At 36.6% G+C, this 22710-nt stretch overlaps 3 protein-coding genes across 5 annotated transcripts; all 3 read right to left on the bottom strand.

Annotated features, from left to right (window-relative positions):
• Positions 1-2819: 2819 nt before the first annotated feature.
• LOC112501178 (transmembrane emp24 domain-containing protein p24beta2-like) lies at positions 2820-6848 on the bottom strand. The gene is made up of 4 exons (XM_025104854.1): positions 6542-6848; positions 5064-5250; positions 4345-4452; positions 2820-3267 (listed from the first exon to the last, which is right to left on the bottom strand). The coding sequence occupies exons 1-4, from the start codon at positions 6764-6766 to the stop codon at positions 3134-3136; spliced, it is 654 nt and encodes a 217-aa protein (XP_024960622.1). The 5' UTR covers positions 6767-6848; the 3' UTR covers positions 2820-3133.
• A 1246-nt stretch (positions 6849-8094) lies between these two features.
• On the bottom strand, positions 8095-14414 carry LOC112500504. 3 transcript variants are annotated; one of them, XM_025104000.1, is made up of 5 exons: positions 14282-14387; positions 14141-14187; positions 13431-13708; positions 9937-10125; positions 8095-8360 (listed from the first exon to the last, which is right to left on the bottom strand). In XM_025104000.1, exons 3-5 carry the CDS (start codon positions 13674-13676, stop codon positions 8277-8279), a joined length of 519 nt encoding a protein of 172 aa, XP_024959768.1. In that variant the 5' UTR covers positions 13677-13708; positions 14141-14187; positions 14282-14387; the 3' UTR covers positions 8095-8276. The 3 variants fall into 3 exon arrangements, with proteins under 3 accessions (XP_024959768.1, XP_024959770.1, XP_024959769.1); XM_025104002.1 differs by having other exon boundaries at positions 14141-14162; XM_025104001.1 differs by lacking the exon at positions 14141-14187 and having other exon boundaries at positions 14282-14414.
• A 1114-nt stretch (positions 14415-15528) lies between these two features.
• LOC112500503 (heterogeneous nuclear ribonucleoprotein 87F-like) lies at positions 15529-19251 on the bottom strand. Its single transcript, XM_025103999.1, has 6 exons — positions 19106-19251; positions 18963-19003; positions 18710-18873; positions 17033-17132; positions 16740-16909; positions 15529-16266 (listed from the first exon to the last, which is right to left on the bottom strand). Exons 1-6 carry the CDS (start codon positions 19147-19149, stop codon positions 15703-15705), a joined length of 1083 nt encoding a protein of 360 aa, XP_024959767.1. The 5' UTR covers positions 19150-19251; the 3' UTR covers positions 15529-15702.
• Positions 19252-22710: the final 3459 nt, after the last annotated feature.

Genomic DNA, 22710 nt, shown 5'->3' with positions numbered 1-22710 from the left:
TCATTTGATATTTTGATATATCGATGGTGGGACAAGCGGAGGGTTAGGGAGCTTGCACATAGGTTAGAAGAGGCATACAATAAATAGAGGGATATGTGCTTTTCCATGCCTTTGACATGTTTCAATGTACCTCCTTCTTACTCCTCCTTCATTTTTTATTGCTTATTATTTACTAGTCTTTATTCTTTGTCCTCCTTAACCTTTGGCTCACACTTTTCAACAAGTCAGGCGTCTTTACACAAACAGTCCTTTTGAATAGAGGACAGGTTTGAGTACAACCTACCCTTCCCAGACCATACTTTCGAGTGGGATATACTAGGCCCGTTTGCTTTGATTTAGTTATTTTGTTTTATCATCATCAGTTCTTATAATACTTACATATTGAAGCACAACCCCTAAACTGTAATGATTTTCAAATATTAGGATGAGTGTCCTACATGTTTTTAGCCGCCTCCAACTAGTTTGGGACATAAGGCCAAACGGGATATACTGGGTTTGCAAGTGGTTTGTATTGTAATTACATCGATGGTGATTAAAGGTTCAACGTTTACAGGAAAAAGGTCCACCATTGCCAAAGTTTGGTGACTGGGATGTAAACGACCCTGCATCAGCTGAGGGTTTCACAGTTATATTCAACAAGGCTAGGAACGAGAAAAAGACAGGTGGAACATCAGACTCACCGCCTAAAAACGACTCCACGTATAATAAGCCTGGGACGGCTACTCTCGGGAAACCTCAATCCGTAAGCTGTTATGCATTTTGTTTACTGGCTTAGTTAGAATACAAACTCAAATCACCAGTAGTTATAGGTTCAAAGCTTGCTACTAAAACTGTATTTCAAGGCCAGGTTCAAAATGAGAACCGTAAATATTCTGAAATCCTCAAAACCCATTATTCATAATGAAAATACACGATACTTACATGATATTCATCATGAATAATATATGAAATAGTTGGTTTTAGGTTCTCAAAATACTTATTGTTCTTATTTGAACTTCCGCCCGTGTTTCAAAATAAGAATACAAACTTGTTCTTTCATTTCTCAGCGGTTTCAATTTCGATATTTTACCAACACATTTAGCCATGGATTTGTGTATTTATTCTCAAAGATTTGTACAACTTGATGATATGGCAAAACTTTGTTTTGCAGAAAAAATGGTTCTGCTGCATGGCATAAAAGTGATGAGAGACTACTTGTATCTTATTGCTTGTCCAAACTCCAAGCAGGATTATCCTGTTGGAGTTCATTCTGCTTTGATTTTTATGATGATGATAATGTAACCTTGAACAAACAGCTATATGAACTGATTGCCTTTGCTTCCTCTTTCCTTCTTAAAAAGAGATTTTTTTATTTAAATTTTCTTAGAGTTTGGATGCACATTTTACGCTTAAAGGGTGTCACTTACCTTATTGGGTAAGAATGACAAAGACCGAGAATCTTACCGTGTTAGCTTTTATCGGGTAAAAGATGCTTACCAACAATCTATTTCAATTGCCGAAAATGTTATCTTATAAGGTGAGTGAAGGCAGTGGCTTTTGCCGTTAAGTGCTTATGTGGTAAGTTTTTAGTAAACAATTCCTTGTTCTCTATTATGTTGCTTTTTTAACACAAAAGAAACTCGTCCCTGTCTAACTTTAAAGTCAAAAAATGACTCGTTTGATCGAGTTAGGGGTTGTCTGTTTACCTCTTAATAGTTCCATTAAGAGGTAACATTTGAATCGTTAAGAGGTGAATCTTGTTTGGCAAAATAAATATCTGCTTCTTAATGGTTTTAAAACCCTCTGAATGATTTTGTATCATGAGTCTTCTCCCTTGACCATTACGCGTCCTAATCTCATTTTAAACAATTATCAAACAATTATATTTTATTTTGTACTGTATCATGAAAGATTTTTAATCATTCTGTACCAAATCATTTAGCAACTATCAAACAACCTCTTAGGTTCATTTATGTGGTTGGAAATTGTTTAGAATTAACTAGAGGTCAAAAGTTAGAATATTATTTGCTTGTTACCAATGTTATTGATTGGCTTTGATCTAGCGATTGCTAATGGCTTTACTCAAACGAGTTGGGGTTTATATGACTTGTTTGCTCCGGTTGTACATTTTCTTAGCGAGGTAGGCGGATAAAGGAATTGTGTAAAAATTTAAGGTTTTGATTTGACAAAGGTAGATTAGTTTTGATTTTTGTTCTACCCTTTTTGTGGTTTTGTCTCATTCAGTCTTATCTTTTCTTAGTATAATGTAGCATCAAACATAAGACAACAAGTTTTTGTTTTAATGTTGTCCTATGTACCAAATGCATTCTTACAATGTCCAACGTGTAATGGATGGGACCAAAGGACCTTTGGCCTAGTGGTATGTGAGTCCTTGACATCCTAAGAGGTCAAGGGTTCAAACCTCACAAAAGTGAGATGGGTGTGTGAGTTTATTTGTTTTATTTGTTGTATATAAATATTATATACTTCAAAAAACGTGTAACTATATTTGCTAATGAGGTGTTTGAACAAAATTTTATATACCCTTTAGGTGAAAGATAGATCTACGCACATCTTACCCCCGTATCCTACCTTGAGTCGATACATGTGGGGTCTACATCAAGAACACTTTTCCATCAAGCTCAACTTACAACCCTGTCAACCCCTACATTTCGATATCGAGCAAGAGGGGAAACATTTCATACTGTGTTGGGGAACTTTATGAATATGTCGATTTGCACGTATCACAAGCAAACAACTCACATGACCGAAAAACAAAACTCATTCTTGACATCCAGTTCCCCGCCATACAACTCAATAAATTACGTAAAAATGCAAGAAGAAAAAAAAGACCTACTCCTTCTGTCCCAAAATAAATGTCCATATGTTCTAGTTAAAGTTTGTTCTAAAATAAATGTTCATTTTCATAAAAAGGGTAGTTATAATTTACTAAATTTCCAACTCTACCCTTAAAAAATGTCTCAAACATCAAGGGTAAAATTGTCATCCAATCAATTAAAAAGTGTAATAATTACTGATCTCTTAAACTGTGTGTTTTTATTAAAGACATTTATTTTGGACTGGAGAAGTATATGCTCATACAAAGCCGTAAAGTGGAATACCGTTACTTGTGAAATAACGGCATGTAACCATCTTAAACTCTTGAAGTCCCGAGCTTGCGCTCAAACAGACGTTGAAGAAGATAAACCTGAAGAATGCTAGCACCGACCAGCGCCGCGGATTCAATTATCGCCTTGTGAAGTGCTCTTTGACTCATTCCTTCGTTTACTGCATTCGAATCGAATAACAACTACAAATCAACAAGTTTCCGTAACAGGTTTGACTTTTAAGGTCAAACAGACTATGACTCAAAGCTTCGTAATTGATACAAATTCTATGAAATCCTCGTGAAAGTTCTTATCGTTAGATCGTGTTTATAAACGGTACTTCCGTGATAGAGTTCGGATCGATTGAATGCTTGACGACCAACAGATTTTGACTTTAAAAAAGTCAAAATAAAAAATACAGTTTGACTCTTGGAGTCAAATAATCCATTATGCTAAACTTCATAATTGATATAAATTATACTTATCCTCATGGAAATTCTTATCACTAGATCATGTTTATTAATGGTGCGTTTTGGTATGCAGACAGGACTCGACTCGAGTGACATAGGCAGGTTAAAAAATGCGGTAAGGTTTTAGGGTTTTAATTATTATTATTTTGATTAACCTGGATATCCAACCCGCTATGCAAGCCGACTAATCCCAAAAGTCACCGCATTTGAACCTCCAGGGCCACAAGGGGATTTTTATTCCTCCTTGGATTTGAACCTGGACCTCATGGTACTTTTGACCTTTGGAGCCAAGCTCAAACCAATCAGGCACCACCCTTGTAGTTAGGGTTTTAATTTGACATGTATAGTTTAGTAATTCACCAATATTGTTTCATCTCTCCCATGCATTTTTGTCCCACTCAGTATTGTCATGTCCCTATCTGATTTAAACAAGTTTTTGTTCTGTCAAGCTCAGTTTACCAAACGCACCCAGATATAACATGATAATGTCAAATTCATACCAATTATATGCTTGAGAACCAACAGATTTTGACTTCAAAAGTCAAACAAAAGGAGAAAAAAAATACAATTTTGACTCCTGGAGTCAAATAAGCCATGTTCAAGACTCCATTTTGTTGATACAAATGGATTCAATCATCAAGAAATCTTTTATCATCATACCACCTTTAAAATCTTTCATAGAACTTGAATTTAGTAACGTTAAATTCACGACCGAATTTGTATGAATTAAAAGCTAGAAACGTAACGAACTTTGAACCTTGAAAGTCAAACAGAAGGAAGCATCGTACCTACTGCCTGCCGGTCGGTTTCCGCTTCTAACCAATGCTGCTCGAACTGAATGTTGTAGAGAGCTTCCTCTAATTTCGATATTTGTTCAAACAACGGATTGAAATGCTCTGCGCCAATTTTTCAATACAACACTTAAACGATAAACCAGATCAAATCAAACAAACCTAGTATATTCCACCTAAATGTGGGGTCATGCCCGGCAAGGGGGGATGCAGTATTCAAATGGTGGGGGGAGGGGCCCCCATTAATTTTCCCCCCTTAAAAACAATTTTCTTTAAAGTAATTTCCCACTTTTGCCCCCACCAATCAAAAAAATACCTTGAAATCAACCAAAAAAACCGAAAAAATCCTTCAAAATCAACAAAAACACTAAAAAATACCTCGAAATCAACCAAAAAACTTTTAAATCCCTCGAAAAGGTGGAATTAGGCTAAAAACATGTCGGGTGACTTTACAGGCTTTTAGTCTACCTTAAAGGTGTCCCCACTAGCCAAAAACCCTAGATCCACCACTGGTGTCCGGGAGGGGGGGGGGGGTTTATGCAGGCAGACCTGACCTCCACCCCCGAACAATAAAATGGTTGTTTCTATGAATACCTCCGGTTTGTGCAAAAAGAAGCGGCAAAAGAACATAAGAAATCATTCAAAAAAGAACTTGATAACAAGAAAAGCAGTGTTGCAAAATGAGTATACCGAATGAGTAACGAAGTCGTGCTTACCGTCCTTGGCATGTTGATCGAAGTACACGAAATGCGCGACTTGAACATCGAAGTCTATGGTTTCATGATACGGAGATCTGTTTGTAAAGCAAAACCGGTATATGCCTTTCTTTTGAGCCATAAACTCGTATTTCTCACTAGTTTTCTCATGAAGTTCGTGTATGAGTTCATCTCCCGGGCCTCTTATCTGGTATTTTTAAAGTTCAAGTCGTTAGATGACTATAAGACGTTGGATTAATACATCATACTACCTCCGTCCTAAAATAAATCAGCCTTTTACGTAGTTTGTGCGTCTAAAATTTTAACAGATGTTGCTAAACAAACCCCCTGGAGTCGAATCAATATATAGAAAATGTAATGAAAAAAGACGCTTAATTTGTGTACGATGGTTTACAACCGGTAACCCCTAACACGGTCCAAACCTCCACATCCCAAACGCAGGCAAACCAGGTACACAACGGCTCACTTTGGTACTTGGCTTAACAGCTAGTACCCACAAGGAGCTCAATCCCAAAGGAATTGACGACTCTCATATTTGCGGTTTTAGACTCGAACCCTCATTTGTTTGTGCAAATATATCATCCCGGAACCAACTGTGTTACGCCATATATGTCAAGATTACGGATATGTCGTTTGAACAGGAACACTATATATATGGGGTTGGATTCCGGTGAGAAGGGAAGTTATAGTGAGAAGCGTAAGAAAAGATTTTCTTCACCTTGAACCAATCCTAATTGAATGTCAACACTAATGAGATGCACCCAGATGCACCAGATCAATTCTCTTCTAAAGCACAACTCATGGGTGAGCATGAGACTAAAAGTGATCAAAGGTGCAGTTCTTTTTTTTCGCTTCTCACCATAAGTATCCTTCGCCTATACACACATATATATATGTATATATACATGTGTGTGTAGACTGTAAAGTAAGGTTCGGGGGAAAACCCGAATAAAATGAAAGACAGAGAATGGTGTATACCGTAAAAACTACTTATAAATTACTTATATGCACATGTATATAGAGAGAGACATATGTTCCTCCCTGTTTCGTTTACATATAGACTTGGAATCCCGTGAGACCAACCTGTTTTTGTGAGACCCGTGAAACCACTTTTTTACACTTGAAATTTCACGGCAAAACACTGTGAAGGTATCCTTTACACTAAGGTTCGGCTTTTTTTACCTTCACAGTGTTTTGCTGTGAAGTTTCAAGTGTAAAAGTGGTCACAAAAGTCTCACGAACGAAAACATACCGGTCACGTGAACCCAACACTATATAGATGAAGGATCGTATGAGAATAGGAGCTTCTTCTCGGACAAAATCTCAGATATGCAACACGGTTATCAAGCAAATTGTGAACACATAATCAAAACCACAATTGGAAAAAAAAACATATAGAGAGAAAACATGAATCAAAGGAAAGATACGATGATGTCAATAACATTAATAGTCGAAGAGACGAGGATTAAGAAAATTACCACAAGATCAACACCGTCTTGTGTAAAATGCCACACCGTTTCTGCCTTAATAACAACGAACGACACATGAACTGTGTCGCCTTCGTATTCAACGTTGTGCGACAGACACTCTTCTCTGTCGATCACAAACCTAATTCCGACAACCTCGCTAAACAACATCGACAAAACAACAGCAATCATTAACATTAATCTCTCGAATCTCAACCTCCCAACCGCCATCCGCATTAATGATTTATGACGACAAACAACAATAATGATTCCGAAGGAAGAAATCAATGGATTGGACTATAAAAAGGAAGAATCATGAAGAACAGAGAGATCTAGTTTAGGATTAGCTTCGGCTTCAAGGAAAGACGATACAACTTGGGAGAACTCGAACTTGCCGTTTGAAGTTATGTTTGCTCCGTGTGCATAGGAAATCAGTTTATCAAAAGAAACCCTGTACTTAAAAGGTTTTGAAGTTTTGGACCCTATAGTTTGGAATAATTACATTTCAGGTCCCTTTTAATATTTTTATCTCCAATACCTTATAAACCAGACTTGTTGCCTAGCAAAGTAGACAGGATAAGAGTCTTAATCGGAGGAGCAAAATACGACACTTCAAGATAATATCCTCAAACTCATAAACATCGTTCCCTGAAACATGGATAACATCAACTACTTGTATGACATCTGATTCAAAGATTACCTTGCAAAACCCAAGTTCGATCACCCTCAACAAGTGCAAGAGCCTTAAATTAACTGTAAGAATACAATTCATTTTGTAAGATTTCTGTTCACATATACAGGTGAAAACAAGTAAACGTTTTTTGATATTAAAGGAACGTGAACCAAAAACAAACCAAATTTATCATTTACTTCAAAGCCACGAGGTTATCGAGGACATGTTTGAAGAGGAGGTCGGTGGCCTCTAAGTTTACTAGTGGGGACTAATCACAGTAAAAGAGTCCGGTCTATGAAATAGAGCTTGGTCTACTGCAGTTGTTTTCGTAAAAACATTTTCTTCTGTTATAACTTCATTTTTTTTAATGGATTGACATAAAAAAAATACGTTAAATATTGCTAAATGCACACCTAATTATTAATTTTCTCAGATATATCAACGGACAACGGTAAAACATACCTTTTATATTTTGATCTGATTTTGATAAAATCAAACATGTAAGAAAGATATTTTGGGGTTTGTTTTCAAAATAATTATTATAATTTCAAGATTAAAAGATCATATAATCAATATTTACTGAAGTTGGAAATAATTATAAATTAACCTAAAAAATCAAAATTGTAGCAATAAGTTGTAATTATTTTATCTCTAAAATTAAAGGGTTGTTTGTTTACCTCTAAATAGATCCATTAAGAGACAACCACTGAATCGTTATAAGGTGAATCCTGTTTGACAAAAAAAAAATGTCTCTTAATGATGCCAAAACCTCTGAATGATTTTGTATTCAGAGTCTCTCCTAGTCATTCAACACCCTAATTTCATTATAAACAATTATATTTTATTTTGCATTAGATCATAAGAGTCTCTTAATCATTCTGACCACTTAATCATTCTGCACCAAACCATTCATCAACTAACAAACAACCCCTAAAAAAATATAAGAAATATGGTTGTATCAAAAACACTAGAAAACTTATTTCTAAAATTTGCAATGTGCACTTCCAAAACACCCCTAAATTGGTTTGATGAGTGAATAGAATTTGGAAATGGCAATGGAATCATCAACTGCCTCTACTTTGATCCCTGTTTAACACATTCTTCAGCTCTTGTAAGGGCATCAGTCAGCACATCGATCGACCAATCCTTCACATCCTCCTGCAAATTACATGCTCAAAACTTATTATTCGGCATCATAATTGTGAACCAGAAGTCGAACAATATCAGGTAGGTACAGGTCTATGCAGGATATTTGATCAAAAAGGTTGATTATGGTAGCAAGATCGACCAACCCCACATGGAACCCACCCCCTAGGAACCACAGGTGAGACGGAATTTCAGAGCTGACTCAGCATCCGAGGCTAGCGGACGGGTTCAAGCCTGTCTCCTGTAGGATTAAAACTTGAACCTGTTGTGCGTTTGAGCAAAGTTCCCCCGTCCCTTTACCAACTGAGCTATATACCCGAGGGGACAGGGCAGGTCTATGTGGTATATACCAAGTTCGTTAGAGAATTATTGCTAATTGTCTATGATCAATGTAGATTATGTCATGGATGTTTCACACAAACGCTGGAAGCTGATTCAGAGGCAAAAACGAACTCGGTATATCACACGTAGAGGTAGGGTCTAGGGTAGGATATAATCATATAAGCAGACCTTGCCTCTACCCTAGGGGAAAATAGACCGTTTCCTTGAAGACTCCAGACTCACTAATTGAGTTTTGTAAAGAAGAGGATATGGGTCCCACTTTATTAAGTGGAAGCATTTATTTCTATCAGGAGATATAATCAAAGAACGAACTTCTAAGAAATCACAAATGCATATTTCTTAATCTGTGGGTTGGTAACTGCTACTGATCAAGAAACATGATTTTATATATATATATAGAGAGAGAGAGAGAGTCAGGTTCGTACAAGAACGGTAACCAAATAAGAGACTAAGAGAACGGTTGAATCACATGTGACTCACGCGACTTTGGCTGCGACCTGAGGTGAGGTCGCAGGCCACGTCGCCCTTGCGTTGACCGTTAGTATAAAACCACATCTGATTTTGCATGTGATTTTTCCGTTTTCGTGTTCCTTTATTTGGTTATTGTTCTCGTTTGAGCATCCCTCTCTATATATACACACACAGACGTGTGTGTGTGACTCAGACATAAGTCATATGTTTTGAGCTTGAGATATTTGTAATTTACAATGGAAGTAAGGATTAGTACTTAGATCATTGTTCCTTCTACCTTTTGCTGACATTCTTGCACAAAAAGAGGGGGAGGGGGGGTTCACAGAAACGGTCACTCTACTCTTTGGGGGCAGAGGGCAGATTTCTGTACATCCCACCCACCCCCCAAAAAGAGACTACTTTCGATTGGGATATACTTGGTCAGTTTGGTTCGGTTTGTTAGATGGATGATGAGGATTAAGGAAGGCATCCTAAGCAAAAAGGCAGAAAGCATTGCATGTGAAGGTAATAACAAGAATACAGACATTTGAAGCACTTAGGATTTACTTCATCAAGAAAACAAATAAGAAACCAAAGGGTCATTGGCCAAATGGCACCCGGGAAACCAATAGAGCTCAACCTCCTAGGAAGTCAAAGGTTCAAACTTCACCAGAGTGAATGGTGTGTCTGAGTATTTGCCATATATAATATTATATTAAGAAAAACGAAAAAAAAAAATATGGTGAGACAAATCACATGGCAAAGAAATGTTAGTGATAAAGGTTTCAAGGATCACCATGTGTAGTGGCTCCCCGGTTCTTATCCGTGCATTAGGACGAGCAAGCTTAGACTCAAACGGAGTCCTTGGCCGCACTTCTCGAAATTCTTCCCACTCTTCTCGAGAAAGCATCCTAACAGTGCCTTGACCAGGAGGGGCATTCTTTATCTTCTTCTCTATTCTTTCTTGTGATGTTGAATCATCATACTGCAAGTATGGCATATCAATCAAATAAATTTATCATTCTACTAAATCTTGATGCTCATTAAAACAGATAAAAAACACAATGCAAATTTTCTTCTCAAAACCAACATTTGATGCTATAATTTTAGTAATGAAACTATAAGATATGTCATAGCATACCAGACCCGTACCATCCCCAAGGGTTAGGCCCACTTTTTACAGGTCAGTGGAATATTTATGCTCAAAATCCCGATTCAAGTAATCATTTATTTGGTACCTCCCAAAGAGCAGGAACTGCCATTTGACATTTTATAGACCTTGGGTGAGATGAAAAAAAGGGCCCACCATAAGTATGAATTGTTATTCAATATATTGCTTTTATCATTAGAAATAACATTGGATTCAAGAAATACTAATAATTCATATAATTATTTCTAATAATTTATCATTAGAAATAACAATAGGAATACTCAGAAAAAGGAGTCCTCCATGGCTGTTTTCCGAGTATTCCTGACGCGAAATCAATCAATAATTATTACTAAATTAATATTATCTACAATATCATTTTTACATAGCTTCGTCACCCCTTCCAACGTCAAACACATCATATGATATACACTTTAATTTATAGATTGATATCATTTGGGGTCACAATGTTTACTACTTGACTATGCGGAGTGATACTCTATGTAAATCAATATAAATCAATTGGATTTCCATGTTGCCTCATGTTAATGTTTTACATCACTATTTTGAACTTCGAGGGTTAAAACACACTTCCTCGGAAACATCAAACTTAGAACCAAGAACCCATGTTGGTTATAGCATGAGATCTCATTCTTGTTTTAGAGATAGAAGAGTACTTGAGATTCATGCACTCAATATTGGGTAGGAGTCAATAGTGTATGAAAAAATAAAGATAGTTTTGAAATCCTAAATAAGGATATAAGTTGAATCGTCTCATATGGTTGGTACTTTTTTTTCAAAAAGTAGGGGTGCGTTTGGTTTGCGGGATTGGAATGGATTTGGGGGGATTTGGATTTCAAATCCATTCCAATCCTATGTTTGGTTTGCCAAATTGAAGGGATTTGGAATCCAGGGATTTGATTAAAATCCAGTGTATGCAGGATTTGGAAATCCTTCGCAAAGGGGCGGGATTTCAAATCCAATCCTTTCCTTCCATCGCTTCCTGTCGATTATTGCGTCTCCCTTCCTTCCTCCCGCTTCCTTCACCCATATTCCCTCCCATCGCTTCCCTTCCATCGCCGGTGCTCCCTTCCCGTCCCTTGCGAAGCTGTGCCCTAAGGTCGTCTCGCCGGTGCTCCCTTCCCGTCCCTTGCGAAGCTGTGCCCTAAGGTCGTCTCGCCGGTGCTTCCTTCACCTCCTTGCGAAGCTGTGCCCTAAGGTCGTCTCGCCGGTGCTCCCTTCCCGTCCCTTGCGAAGCTGTGCCCTAAGGTCGTCTCGCCGGTGCTCCCTTCCTTTTCCCCTCGCGAAGCTGCGCCCTGAACCGCCTTGAGTCAAAACGCCTTTCCTGTTCGCCGCCTTCTCGCATCACTCTCAGCAGGTAAATCATATAACACCTCTTGTAGATGCTTAAATCTGAATAGGTATGAACAGAGTAGTCCTCCTTGTTTGATGAAAACTTTTCTCAAGTATATAGTTTTTGTTTAAGTGTGCTCTGTACATATGATGGTTTCATCGTCATTGCTATATGCTTGCTTAAACTGATTCTTCAGATGCATGATCATAGGAATTTTGCTATTTCTAGTCAACTTCTATATGCAGTATTATGATTCTTCAAGATATATAGTTGAAGTTCATGGTATACACTATGGTCATATTATGTCCAAATCCTGCAAACCAAACACAGGAATGGATTTTAAATCCAATCCAATCCAAATCCCATGGAATCCAAATCCCTCCTGGGAATCCAAATCCCTCATAAACATTCCTGCAAACCAAACGCACCCTAGGAGTTTTCTTAGGTAATAACAAGAAATCTATTATATTCCAATACAAAATAGAATTCATGCAGATAAAATAATCAAAAGAATCAGTGAAAAATGAATGATGGAGAATATATCAAGGTTTTCTAGGCAAGTAGTTTCAGACTTTGGTATCAGATAAAAAACTTAGAGAAACAATAAGCAATACTATAAAATGACCGACCAATTAACTTTACATATTTTACTCTCCAATGTATTTAACTAATAGATGTTTGGGCCTTTAATATAATACTAAATTCTTTTTTGGTCCTGTTAGACACCAACAAAATGTCTCTTATTTACTAATATTTTTGAACTACTACTATATGTTAAAAAAATTGGGCCCTTATTTCGTGTGGGCCTGGACGTGCGCCCGACCTGCCCTCCTCCAGGGACGGCCCTAAGCATAGCCGATAAAGAGGGCTCTTGCTCACCATCAACAATTTTCAAGGGAAGGACTTACTAAAATGATCATTATGCTTGAGCATCCACTTAACATGATGAACATGCTGGATTTAGAAGTTTTTGTGAGCAAGATTAACTCATTATTCAAGCATGTCTCTCAACCAGCTATTAGAAGTGATATTATGGAAAATATATGAGTGAGAAGACCAAGACGAAGAACATTATGAATAGCAATCAAGATGGAATTGCAGTGACAACTGAACTCTTTGGAAGGCTAGCACCAGGTAACCCTACCATCTCAGAGCTCAGTTCTAAGATCGACATATTTTAATGACAACAAATTGTTAATAGTGTTTCGATTATCATGTTGCACCATTATTCTAAATTGAAACCATGATCAATCATCCATAAAAACTATTGTATCTTTACGCATTAAACTATACTCCCAATTTTCATACACCAGAATTGAAGGGATCTTGGGGGTTAAAGGAGGGGCGTAGGTTAGTGAGTCGGCAACTAGACACCCTGAATCCTAGGTTCAAGTAGGGGTGTGTAATCCTTCCTTGGGTACGTTTTCGTGTACTTGCTTCGGTTGGTATGTTTTCTTTGTTTGTCTGTGTATATTTGGTTGCTTATGTCTAACTCTTCTTTCAAATCTCAGCACTATCTTTCTTGTTTTCAAGTTCTTCCTTTTCAAATGTTCTTTCTTCACAATCTTTTTCCACACTATCCAGAAGTTGGGATTCTTCAAGGAAACAATTGCTCTACCCATTGGCATGGAGGTCCCGTCTGTGTACATCTCCCCCACTGCCCAAAAGAACCCACCATCGGATGGGATATACTAGGCCTGTCTGGTTTTATTCGGTCTTGTTAGGTTTTTTGTCAATGTTAAAACACTCATTAACACAAACAAATTATTCAAGTTAAAAGTAATCATACCATCATGAGAAGCTTGGCAAAAAGTGCAATCCCTGCCACAGTTGCAAACATCGGCATGCTAGCGGTGTCAAGCCATGACGTCGATTCAGGAGTTTCCACAAACAACCGGTCCCTCTTAGGGTTCCTCCTCCTCCGATCCTTCTCTAATTCAGCAATCTTTTTCTTGAAGGTGTCACTAGGACTGGTTTTTGTTAACGTATGCAACTGTCTACAGAAGTGGAACACGGACTGCTTTGATCCTTCCATGGCATCCAGAAAAGGGTTTCCACAACAAACCTCTGTATGGAAGAACAAAGAGCCTATTTAGGGGTGTTTGGGATTGCTTATTTAAAACAACTTATGTTTTTTTTTGTAAAAATGCTTATTAACTTATATGGTGTTAAACCGGAGTTTTTAAAGTATTTAGATTAGTTTATAGCCGTAAAAAAAAAAAAGCAATATGCTGATAAGTTTTTTTTCCCGGTGTTTGACAAATTTTGTTTATACATATAGAAATGATCAAAAAAGACATTATTCCACAACTAAGAGATCAAAACCATTGAATCTCTAAAAAAACATAAAAACTCTAATTAATCACATTAACATCTGAACTACCACATACCCAATTGCATGAAAACAATTTAGTACAAATTTGAATCAAAAGTTCACAAAAATTTGAATCAAAAAAAGCTATCAATGAGCTATTATCCATCAGAGTCCTAATCTCTCACCGAAGAGGTCGATCTTCGAGTTCTGTAGGATGAAACAGGTTCGATTACTGGTATGATGAACACCGACATTTATCACAGAGGAAGACGATTCGCAGCGAGATATCAACCGATTTGAGAAATCACAGTGATGAGATTGCTTACCTGAAAAAGAGGTCGATCTTCGATTTCTGTAGGATGAAACAGGTTCGATTTCTGGTACTTATCGGTCGCTTGAGGAAGGAGACGTAAGGGGGGAAGAGAGGTCGAGCATATCTGTTGAGAGGGAAGGAGCTGTACGGTGAGTAAAAGGTAGAGGGTTAAAAAGGTAATTTGATTCTCACACTTAATAAGTTGAATTTGATAATTTGAGGGTAATGATTTATCAAAAACTACTTATTATCGGTTTATCGGTTAAGTAATTTTTTTTTATCTAAACACTAAAAACTGTTTATTATCGGTTTCACACCGGAATAAGTCAATAAGGAACTTTCATACGCAATCACAAACACCTAGTTGAATGAATTTAAAGGTTTGGTAAATTAATGAAGTGGTTTTCATAAAATAATATTTCAATATTGATTGGCCCTCGGGTGTGCAGCTTAGTTGGTAAAAGGATTAAGCGACTTTGCTCAAATACACAACAGGTTCAAGTTTGAATTATGCGAAAAGCAGGCTTAAACTCCTCCGCTAGCCTCAGCCGTTGAATCAGCTCTGAAATGTCTCCTCACTTCCTAAAGAGCGGGTTCCATGTAGGGCCGTTGAATCAGCTCTGAAATGTTAGCTCTTTTCACTTTTTAACGGCAGATGAGTGGGGGACGGAGGTCTAACTTTTGAGGGTGGTCGGAGGACAGCCAACGGGTGAGGATCGCCGCCGAAGTACTGGGAACGGCTCACCTGTGCCAGAGGGGAGGGGTTGCAGTGACGGGACGAGGATGTGTCAGTGAACAGAGGCTTTTTTTTCTTTCGGCATTTCAAAGGGAACGTATAAAATTTTATTGTAAAACAAATTATGAAAAAAAAAAAAACCTAGATTTATTTAAGGGCAAATTGCATAAAAAGTAATGTAATTTAACTTGATTCCTATTTTGAGTACCGTATTTTCAAAACTTTTATTTTGATACATAAGATGTAAAGCATTAAACATTCAAGTATCCAGGTTACCGGTTAAAGCATTAACCGGTTACCATGCTGATATAGGGAGTGATGTGATATCCAACTCGATAATAATAGATTATATTACCTGATAAATTAATCAGGTTTGAGTCTAACTAGTCGCAATTTTTAAAGGTTTGGGCAATTGTAGATGCATAATTAGAAGGATAAAATGTTGCTCTCCTCCGATTATCGGCCCATTTAACGATAATGATCGAGTTCCAAGTACATAATGGCAACGTAAAACCCGACACAAGTTGTCAAAAATCATTTTGTTGATCGTAAGAACGAATTAATAAACATCTAACATAAATAAGATAGTCCCATACAGAAAAATTACACATCCACAAGGCCATCCCATTAAGTCATTCTATTTCATTCAAGCTAGAAAAACAGCATGGCACATGATTCCATTCAGCTCCACTGCTTGCCTACCTGCCATAAGGGTGATAACGACCACCGCCACCACCGCCGTAACCCGCCCTGCTTCCATACGGTCCACCTGCTCCACCATAACCTGAACCTGCACCAGATTCATAACCACCACCACCTCCTCCTCCTGGACCGCCATAACTCCCATACCCTGCACCTCCACGCCCATATCCACCAAGCCCACTCCCGCCATACCCTCCTCCTCCTCCTCCTCCTCCACCGAACCCTCCACCAAAAGAGCTAAAGCGACTAGAGTATCCGCCAACTGGAGGCTCACCACCCCTGTAACCACCGTAATCACCTCCAAAGTCGCCATAACGACTGCTAAATTCACTGCCACTGGGTCCATATCCACCATAGTCGCCAAATCTACTGGAAAGTCCTCCAAGTGACCTATAAGGAGGGCCATAACCACCCCCACCACCACCCCCACCGCCATAGCTACCATAAGAATCACCATAGCCACCATAACTATCACCATACCCACGTCCCCTAGGTTCACCACCGTATGATGGAGGTGCTGCATTTGATGATTTCTTGGGCTCTGCCTTCTTGATCTCAACCTACACCAATGAAGCATGTTATCTTTTTCTCATCTGAAAACATTTACCCCAAGAATCCAAAAATAGGTACCTCTTCCGTCCCAAAATAAGTGTCCACATTTCTATTTTAGTTTATCCCAAAGATAAGCGTCTATTTTTAACAGTAAGTGTCTACACTCCAATTCTACCCTTAATTATGAGATGAAAAAAATTTATTAATTCCTCTATTATTAAGGATAGAACCGTCATTTAGTTTATTAAAAAATGTAATAGCTAGACATTCCTAAAACTGTGTTCTTTTTCATAGCGGACATTTATTTTGGGACAGAGGGAGTACTAACTAGCTGCAGTGGTTAAAGAAACAGAAATGTATAAATCAAGCAAATATGTATTCATGATCATCCTTGGTTGCCATAACAAACGAACGACAATGTGTCCAAAACCGCATGCAAGAAAATGTCATAAGCTAGGAGAAAACCAAAGATAGAACTCACCTGTGTACCATTCATATCGATCATATTTCCATTGACAAGGATAGTATCAACGACTTGTTCACTATCAAATACGATAAATCCAAAGCCTCGAGAACGCTTTGTTGCATGATCTCGGATTATCTCGTGCTCAACGACTTTCCCGTGCTTTGAGAAGAAACCTTTGAACTCATCTACACATATACATACACGATGAAATGAATAACTAAATAAATCAAACTGTGCAATTCATCAACCAATGGAAGGTACTTATATTTAGCAAGAACTTTTAGATATTTAAAATTTCAAATGCTAACCTTCGGTAACTGATGTCGGAATCCCACCAACAAAGATTTTTTTTGTTTTGAAATCTTTGGATTCAGCAGAACCTTTGGGAATGGTTCTCTTGATCTCAACCTGCCCAACGTTTATTCCAATATAATCAGTTGCAAGATTGTTAACATACGAACTAAAACTAGAATCAATAATCTAATACAGTGTTCTACAATATGTTAAGAGGAGCTAATCGCCCAAGAGAGGATAAAGCACACTGATGATTTTGATATATTTACTTCTCTATATTACTAGTTTCATTGTTCCTTTGAATGGAAAGTTATTGAAAAATCTCATTCAAATTGAGAAAAGTTGATTGATAATCTCAAGTAGAGAGAACGTCAACTAAATGACTGGTTAATTTTTTAGTTAATACAACGATTAGTTACTAATGAAGCAAATGGGAAGCTCCCAAGCAACCGATTAAGTAGCCCCAGCTAATCAAAGCACTTCTGGATAAAATGTATCAATATGCATAACGCCAGATGTTCTTGTGGAGTAGACATATTGAGAGAGATCTACGAATTTTCGGTTACCGGATAGAGTTTGTTAGATAAAAATCATCAGTACCGAACACTGAAGAGTAAACATTAAGTGTATTTTTTCCTTTTTGATAAGCTGACCAGAACCGGACAGAACAAAAAATTGTTGTCCCAACTCCCATGTTCGGGCGAGACAATAATGCACTTTTTTGTCCCAGAAAAATAGGTGAAACAAAAATTAGGAAGGTGAAACAATATTGGTAAATTACTAAACTATCACTGTCAAATTTAAAACCTAAAACCTTCCACAATTCTTTCACATGCCTACCTCACTCGCCCATCCAGTTTAGTCCCATCCACGTACCAAACACACCCAACACTATGATATATCATGTTTTATTTATCTTGGAGTGAACATAAATAGTGACATACATCCATCAGATTATTCAATACAACTCAAATAAAAAATAGTGTGGACCATAGATCAACAAAAAGATATAATTGCACCGATGGTTCATCTAAAAAGGCTCATGATATTATTGTTCTTATGATTAATTAGTATCCATAGTTCCATTTACATATCACCTAGATAAAACACAAATGTTGTCAAAAACACAAAGTAAAATATTAATCATCTGCTTCTAACATTCTGTTGATAACAAGGTTAGAAGAAGAAGAAGAAAAAAAGGACGAACAAATCATGTAGAATTCCCATGAAATTCTTTGATTTCTTCCGGAAGCAAATGATGAAGCATCTGCTAAAGTTCCGTGAATAACAGGGACATCGAGGTATATCCAGAAAGGCACTTTGGACAACATACATAAGAGTTCAGAATAAAACCAACATCTATGGTTGATCTAAAATGGCTGGATAGTCCTTCAGTGCTCTTAAAAACTTATTCTTCTATCCTAAAATTCATATTGAAATTTAAAAGAATGTCACCTTTCATATTCCCAGATTTTTTCACCATTGCTTTACAACAAACAAATCTCCGAAACCACCAACTTAACCTCAAATTTAAAAGAATGTCTAGTCTCACATAACATCTATTCAGTTTTTAGATATCAAAGTCCCAATTGCATTCAACTTTGCTGAAGAACGTGTTAAAAAATGAGACTGAAATTAAAATTCATAAATCTGCACTCAGATTTCTCATTCATAAACTGAAATTCACTCACTTGTTTGCCGTTAATGACATGCGTCTCGGCAATAACAGTATCAACAACAGAAGGATCTGCGTATGTGATGAACCCGAAACCCCTCGGCCGACCAGTTTGTCGATCCTTCATGATAACCGAATCGGTAAGCTCTCCATACTTTCCAAAGTATTTAACGAATGTATCTATACAAACATAAGCATATCCCATCAGATACCAACAATGCCATTCAGCTAACTTACAGAAACACAAGCAACAACAGATAGCGGCTAACCTATGGTAGTATCTTTCGCTAAACCACCGATAAAAATCTTCCTGTAGCAATTCAATGAACAAGATTCAAGTTTCTAACGATAACTATGTGAAAATTAGAAAAGATAGAAGTAAATCATGAGCAGTTTTAGAGAAGTGACGAACCCGGGACTAGCGCCGTCTCCAAAATCAGGTCTTTTGGAACCCATTGGAGATGATTTCTTGAACCGAAGTTGATTGTTTGGCAATTTGAGGGATCGAATCTAGGGTTTAGAAGAAAGAGACGAGTGTTGTGCTAGGGTTAGGGCTTTACAAACAAGATACGGATTTTTGAGGATGCAGAAAAGTAATAAAATATACACGGGATTTGGTGACCGGAAATTATAAATGAAACAAATTATTTAAATTAAAAACTTATAATTCTTATTAGAACATTATTCTAATATTAAAATATTTCTTTTGTTTTTCTAATTAATCAGGATATCCAGCCCCCGTTATTGAGTCGACTAATTTCAGAACGAATATCTGCTTTGCAGGTAGTCCGAAGTCATCGCATTTGAACCTCTGTAATCACAAGAGCATTTTTATTCATCTTTGAATTCAAACATGAGATCTCTAGACAATTTTGTCATTTAAAGGTCAAGCTTAAACCAACCGGGTACCACCCTTGTTTAACGTTAAGATTTTTTATAGGCCGAAATATATTAAAAAGCATCCCTTTTCATAGTAATCATTTTTGGAGAGTCGTTTACCAAACACTTACTCGGTAAGCGCTTACCGGTAAATCTAACACTATCATTACTTACCGAATAAGATTTTAGTTCACAAAAACGGTATCGTATGAAACAATTACACAGTAAGTGCTTACCATGGTAAGAGTCGTCGCCTTCACTTACCGGCTAAGACTCTTGGTCTTTGTCTCGCTCGTACCGGGTAAGATTTTTTATCCTTACCATATTCATCCGGTGAGGTAAAATGACTTGGTGCTCACTTACCCGAGTAAACGTTTGGTAAACGGTCCCTAAATTTGAAGAGTTTTTGGAGAATCTATTGAAGCAAAAACCTGTTCAAAATCCTCAAAATCTTTATTTGAATAATTTGTTTCATTTACTATTTAATAATTAGTTTTAATAGAGCATCTCGAACATATTCTATAAAAAAAGGAATTAAAAGTCAAAATCTTCAAATAAAAATTATATGCATCTCCAACAGCTTCTTCATTTCGAATATTACAATATTAATTATATTATTAAAATATTTAATATATTAATAAAAATATTATCTCTCTCTTATATATTTAATTTCAATGATTTTCATCGGTAGAAAAAATAAAAAATATATTTTTATTCATATGTAATTATTTTGGGAGAATTCTCCAAATTTTAAGAAATTTAATACATCTCCAGTAGATTCTTCAAAATAGAGATTTTGAGGATTTTCTTTCATCATAATCTCCAAAATGGGAAAAATATGATGAAATTCTTCAAATTTGGAGATTTTTTTAAAAATTATTATCTTATGAAAGATATTTTATTCTTTTACCAGTGATTTTTTTGGAATTAAACATATACGAGACATAAATTTCCTGAAATATATTGAATATTTGAATAATATAAATAACATTGTAATATCCAAAATGGATAAGTTGTTGAAGATGAACCTAATTTTTTTTTGGGTATTTTGACTTTTAGGGGCCGTTTACCTAAATGCTTACCCGGTAAGTGCTTAACATTATGAGTCAACACTATAATTTATTTTATTGGGTAAGATAGTAGTACATCAAAAAATATCATATACAACAACTTACCTGGTAAGCGCTTACCGGGGTAAGAGTCGTCATTCTCACTTGCTGGGTAAGACTCTTAATCCTTATCATCGCTCTTACCGGGGATAAAATTCTTGGTCCTTGTCATGTTCATATGGTGAGGAAAATTACCCGGTAAATACTTACCAGGTAAGCGTTTAGTAAACGGCCCTTTAGTTCTCTATTTTGAAGAATTTGTTGAAGATGCCCTTACCAGAGCGATTATCTAATTCACTCTCAGTAATCAGATTTACTAAAGTAGAAGGCACAGACGTCCAGTTCAACATTAAAATAACAATTTTCAAGGGTTTTTGACTTAGCAGTATGTGAGTGTTTGGCCTCGTAGGAGGTCAATGATTCAAACTTCACCAAATGTGAGGAGGGTGTGTGAGTTTATTTGTTCTAATTACCGTATATAAATATTATATATTTCCAAACAGAACATTTTTTTAACAAATCATAGGGACAAAAAATATGTTTATCACTTTATTTTATATAATTTAATCTGGAAATTAAAAATACATACATATGTATACAGTGATAAATTATAAGTTTGAATTTGAATAAACTTTAATAACACGTTCTAGATGGTATGTTACGACATAGTCCAAACAGTGCAGCTCTTAATTATCTTGTAACTTAGTGTCTAATTTTAAGAATTCATACAATTGAACTGATAAATTATAAGCTTGAATTTGAATAAATTTTATGTTCTATACTTACCCGATAAGCGCTCATCCGTAGGAGTCAACACTATAATCTATTTTACCAGATAAGATTGTAGTATATTAAAACGGTATCGTATGCAAAAATTTCCCTGGTAAACGCTTACCCGAGTAAGAGTCCTCACCATCACTTACCGGGTAAGACTCTATCTCTATCATCGCTCTTAACGGGTAAGATTTTCACCCCTTGCCATGTGCATCAGGTGAGGAAAGTTATCCGATCCAGGCTTACCAGATAAGTATTCAGTAAACGACCCCTTGGTATATAATTTTAAACTTCGTACAACTGAATTGATCAATGACTCATCTATCAATATCTCAATAGTAGTTATTCACTTTACAATACTTAACCTAGAAGGATCATACATGGGTGGGTACGAGTCAACCCCTTCGACCCTAAAACAATCCCCCTCTTTAAGTTTTAACCAGTTAAAACAATCCCCCTCGTTTCCCGTTTGGGATGTCAGAAAGGGGACATAGATGAGTAATCGAGGATTGAGGTCTTCGCACCATTAGTAGTTGTGGAGTTATATATAACTTTTTTATAGATGATGATTTTTGATACTTAATTTTAGAAAAAAAATATAGTATAACCGTTAAATAGAAGTAATTTTTTCACACACTTTGTCGATTAAAAGTCATGGGGGAAAATTGACATTTCATAATAGTTGAAGGACTATATATAAAATTTACTTCATAGTCAAAGTCGAACCAAGGTGGAAAAACATACGGCAAGACCACGGCATAAAATCAAATAATTAAATAAATATAGTTGTGTTGTGGATTTTGAAATATTCAATTTAGTCCCCAATCTTTTGAATATTCTATTTTTGACCCGTGTTAAAAATATATTGACATGGCTGTTTCTTGTTCTAGTTTCATCAACCAAGAAAAAATGTCACGCGTCAGTCACCACATGATAGCGACGTAACATTACTTGTTAAATTAGTTGATCAAAACATATCGAGGAGTTAACCAAAGTATCAGGGATCAAACTGGCGCTAGGTTTGATCTCGATCAAGGACACTCCGCATGTTTAGACCATACCTGTATCTCAAACTAAGGTGTTATTATATTGATCAAACCATTCACCAACCCAACCCAACCCGGTTAAGGGTTTGGTTAAAATGTTGAAAATTGGGCTGAAATGTAATTCACATAGATTTCACTAATCTATGTTTGAACCAAATATTTTCAAACATGCCTATTGAAACTCAAATAAGGATATATATATATATATA

Source organism: Cynara cardunculus, assembly GCF_001531365.2.
Source record: "Cynara cardunculus var. scolymus isolate 2C chromosome LG 17, CcrdV1, whole genome shotgun sequence".
Classification (NCBI taxonomy): domain Eukaryota; kingdom Viridiplantae; phylum Streptophyta; class Magnoliopsida; order Asterales; family Asteraceae; genus Cynara; species Cynara cardunculus.
This window is presented reverse-complemented; position numbering and strand designations above follow the sequence as displayed.

Bases quoted from the DNA above. Each gene is read 5' to 3' on its own strand.
- LOC112501178 (XM_025104854.1), bottom strand. From the start codon at position 6,766: ATGCGGATGGCGGTTGGGAGGTTGAGATTCGAGAGATTAATGTTAATG. The intron at 5,251-6,541 runs GTAATTTTCTTA...TAAAAATACCAG, and splicing joins AAGACGGTGTTGATCTTGTG to ATAAGAGGCCCGGGAGATGA. The intron at 3,268-4,344 runs GTACGATGCTTC...ATTCGAATGCAG, and splicing joins AACCGACCGGCAGGCAGTAG to TAAACGAAGGAATGAGTCAA.
- LOC112500504 (XM_025104001.1), bottom strand. From the start codon at position 13,676: ATGGAAGGATCAAAGCAGTCCGTGTTCCACTTCTGTAGACAGTTGCAT. The intron at 10,126-13,430 runs GTATGATTACTT...CCATACTTGCAG, and splicing joins TTGCCAAGCTTCTCATGATG to TATGATGATTCAACATCACA. The intron at 8,361-9,936 runs GTGATCCTTGAA...TGTAATTTGCAG, and splicing joins CCGGGGAGCCACTACACATG to GAGGATGTGAAGGATTGGTC.
- LOC112500503 (XM_025103999.1), bottom strand. From the start codon at position 19,149: ATGGGTTCCAAAAGACCTGATTTTGGAGACGGCGCTAGTCCCGG. The intron at 17,133-18,709 runs GTGAGTGAATTT...AACGTTGGGCAG, and splicing joins ATGTCATTAACGGCAAACAA to GTTGAGATCAAGAGAACCAT. The intron at 16,267-16,739 runs GTGAGTTCTATC...TCATTGGTGTAG, and splicing joins TCGATATGAATGGTACACAG to GTTGAGATCAAGAAGGCAGA.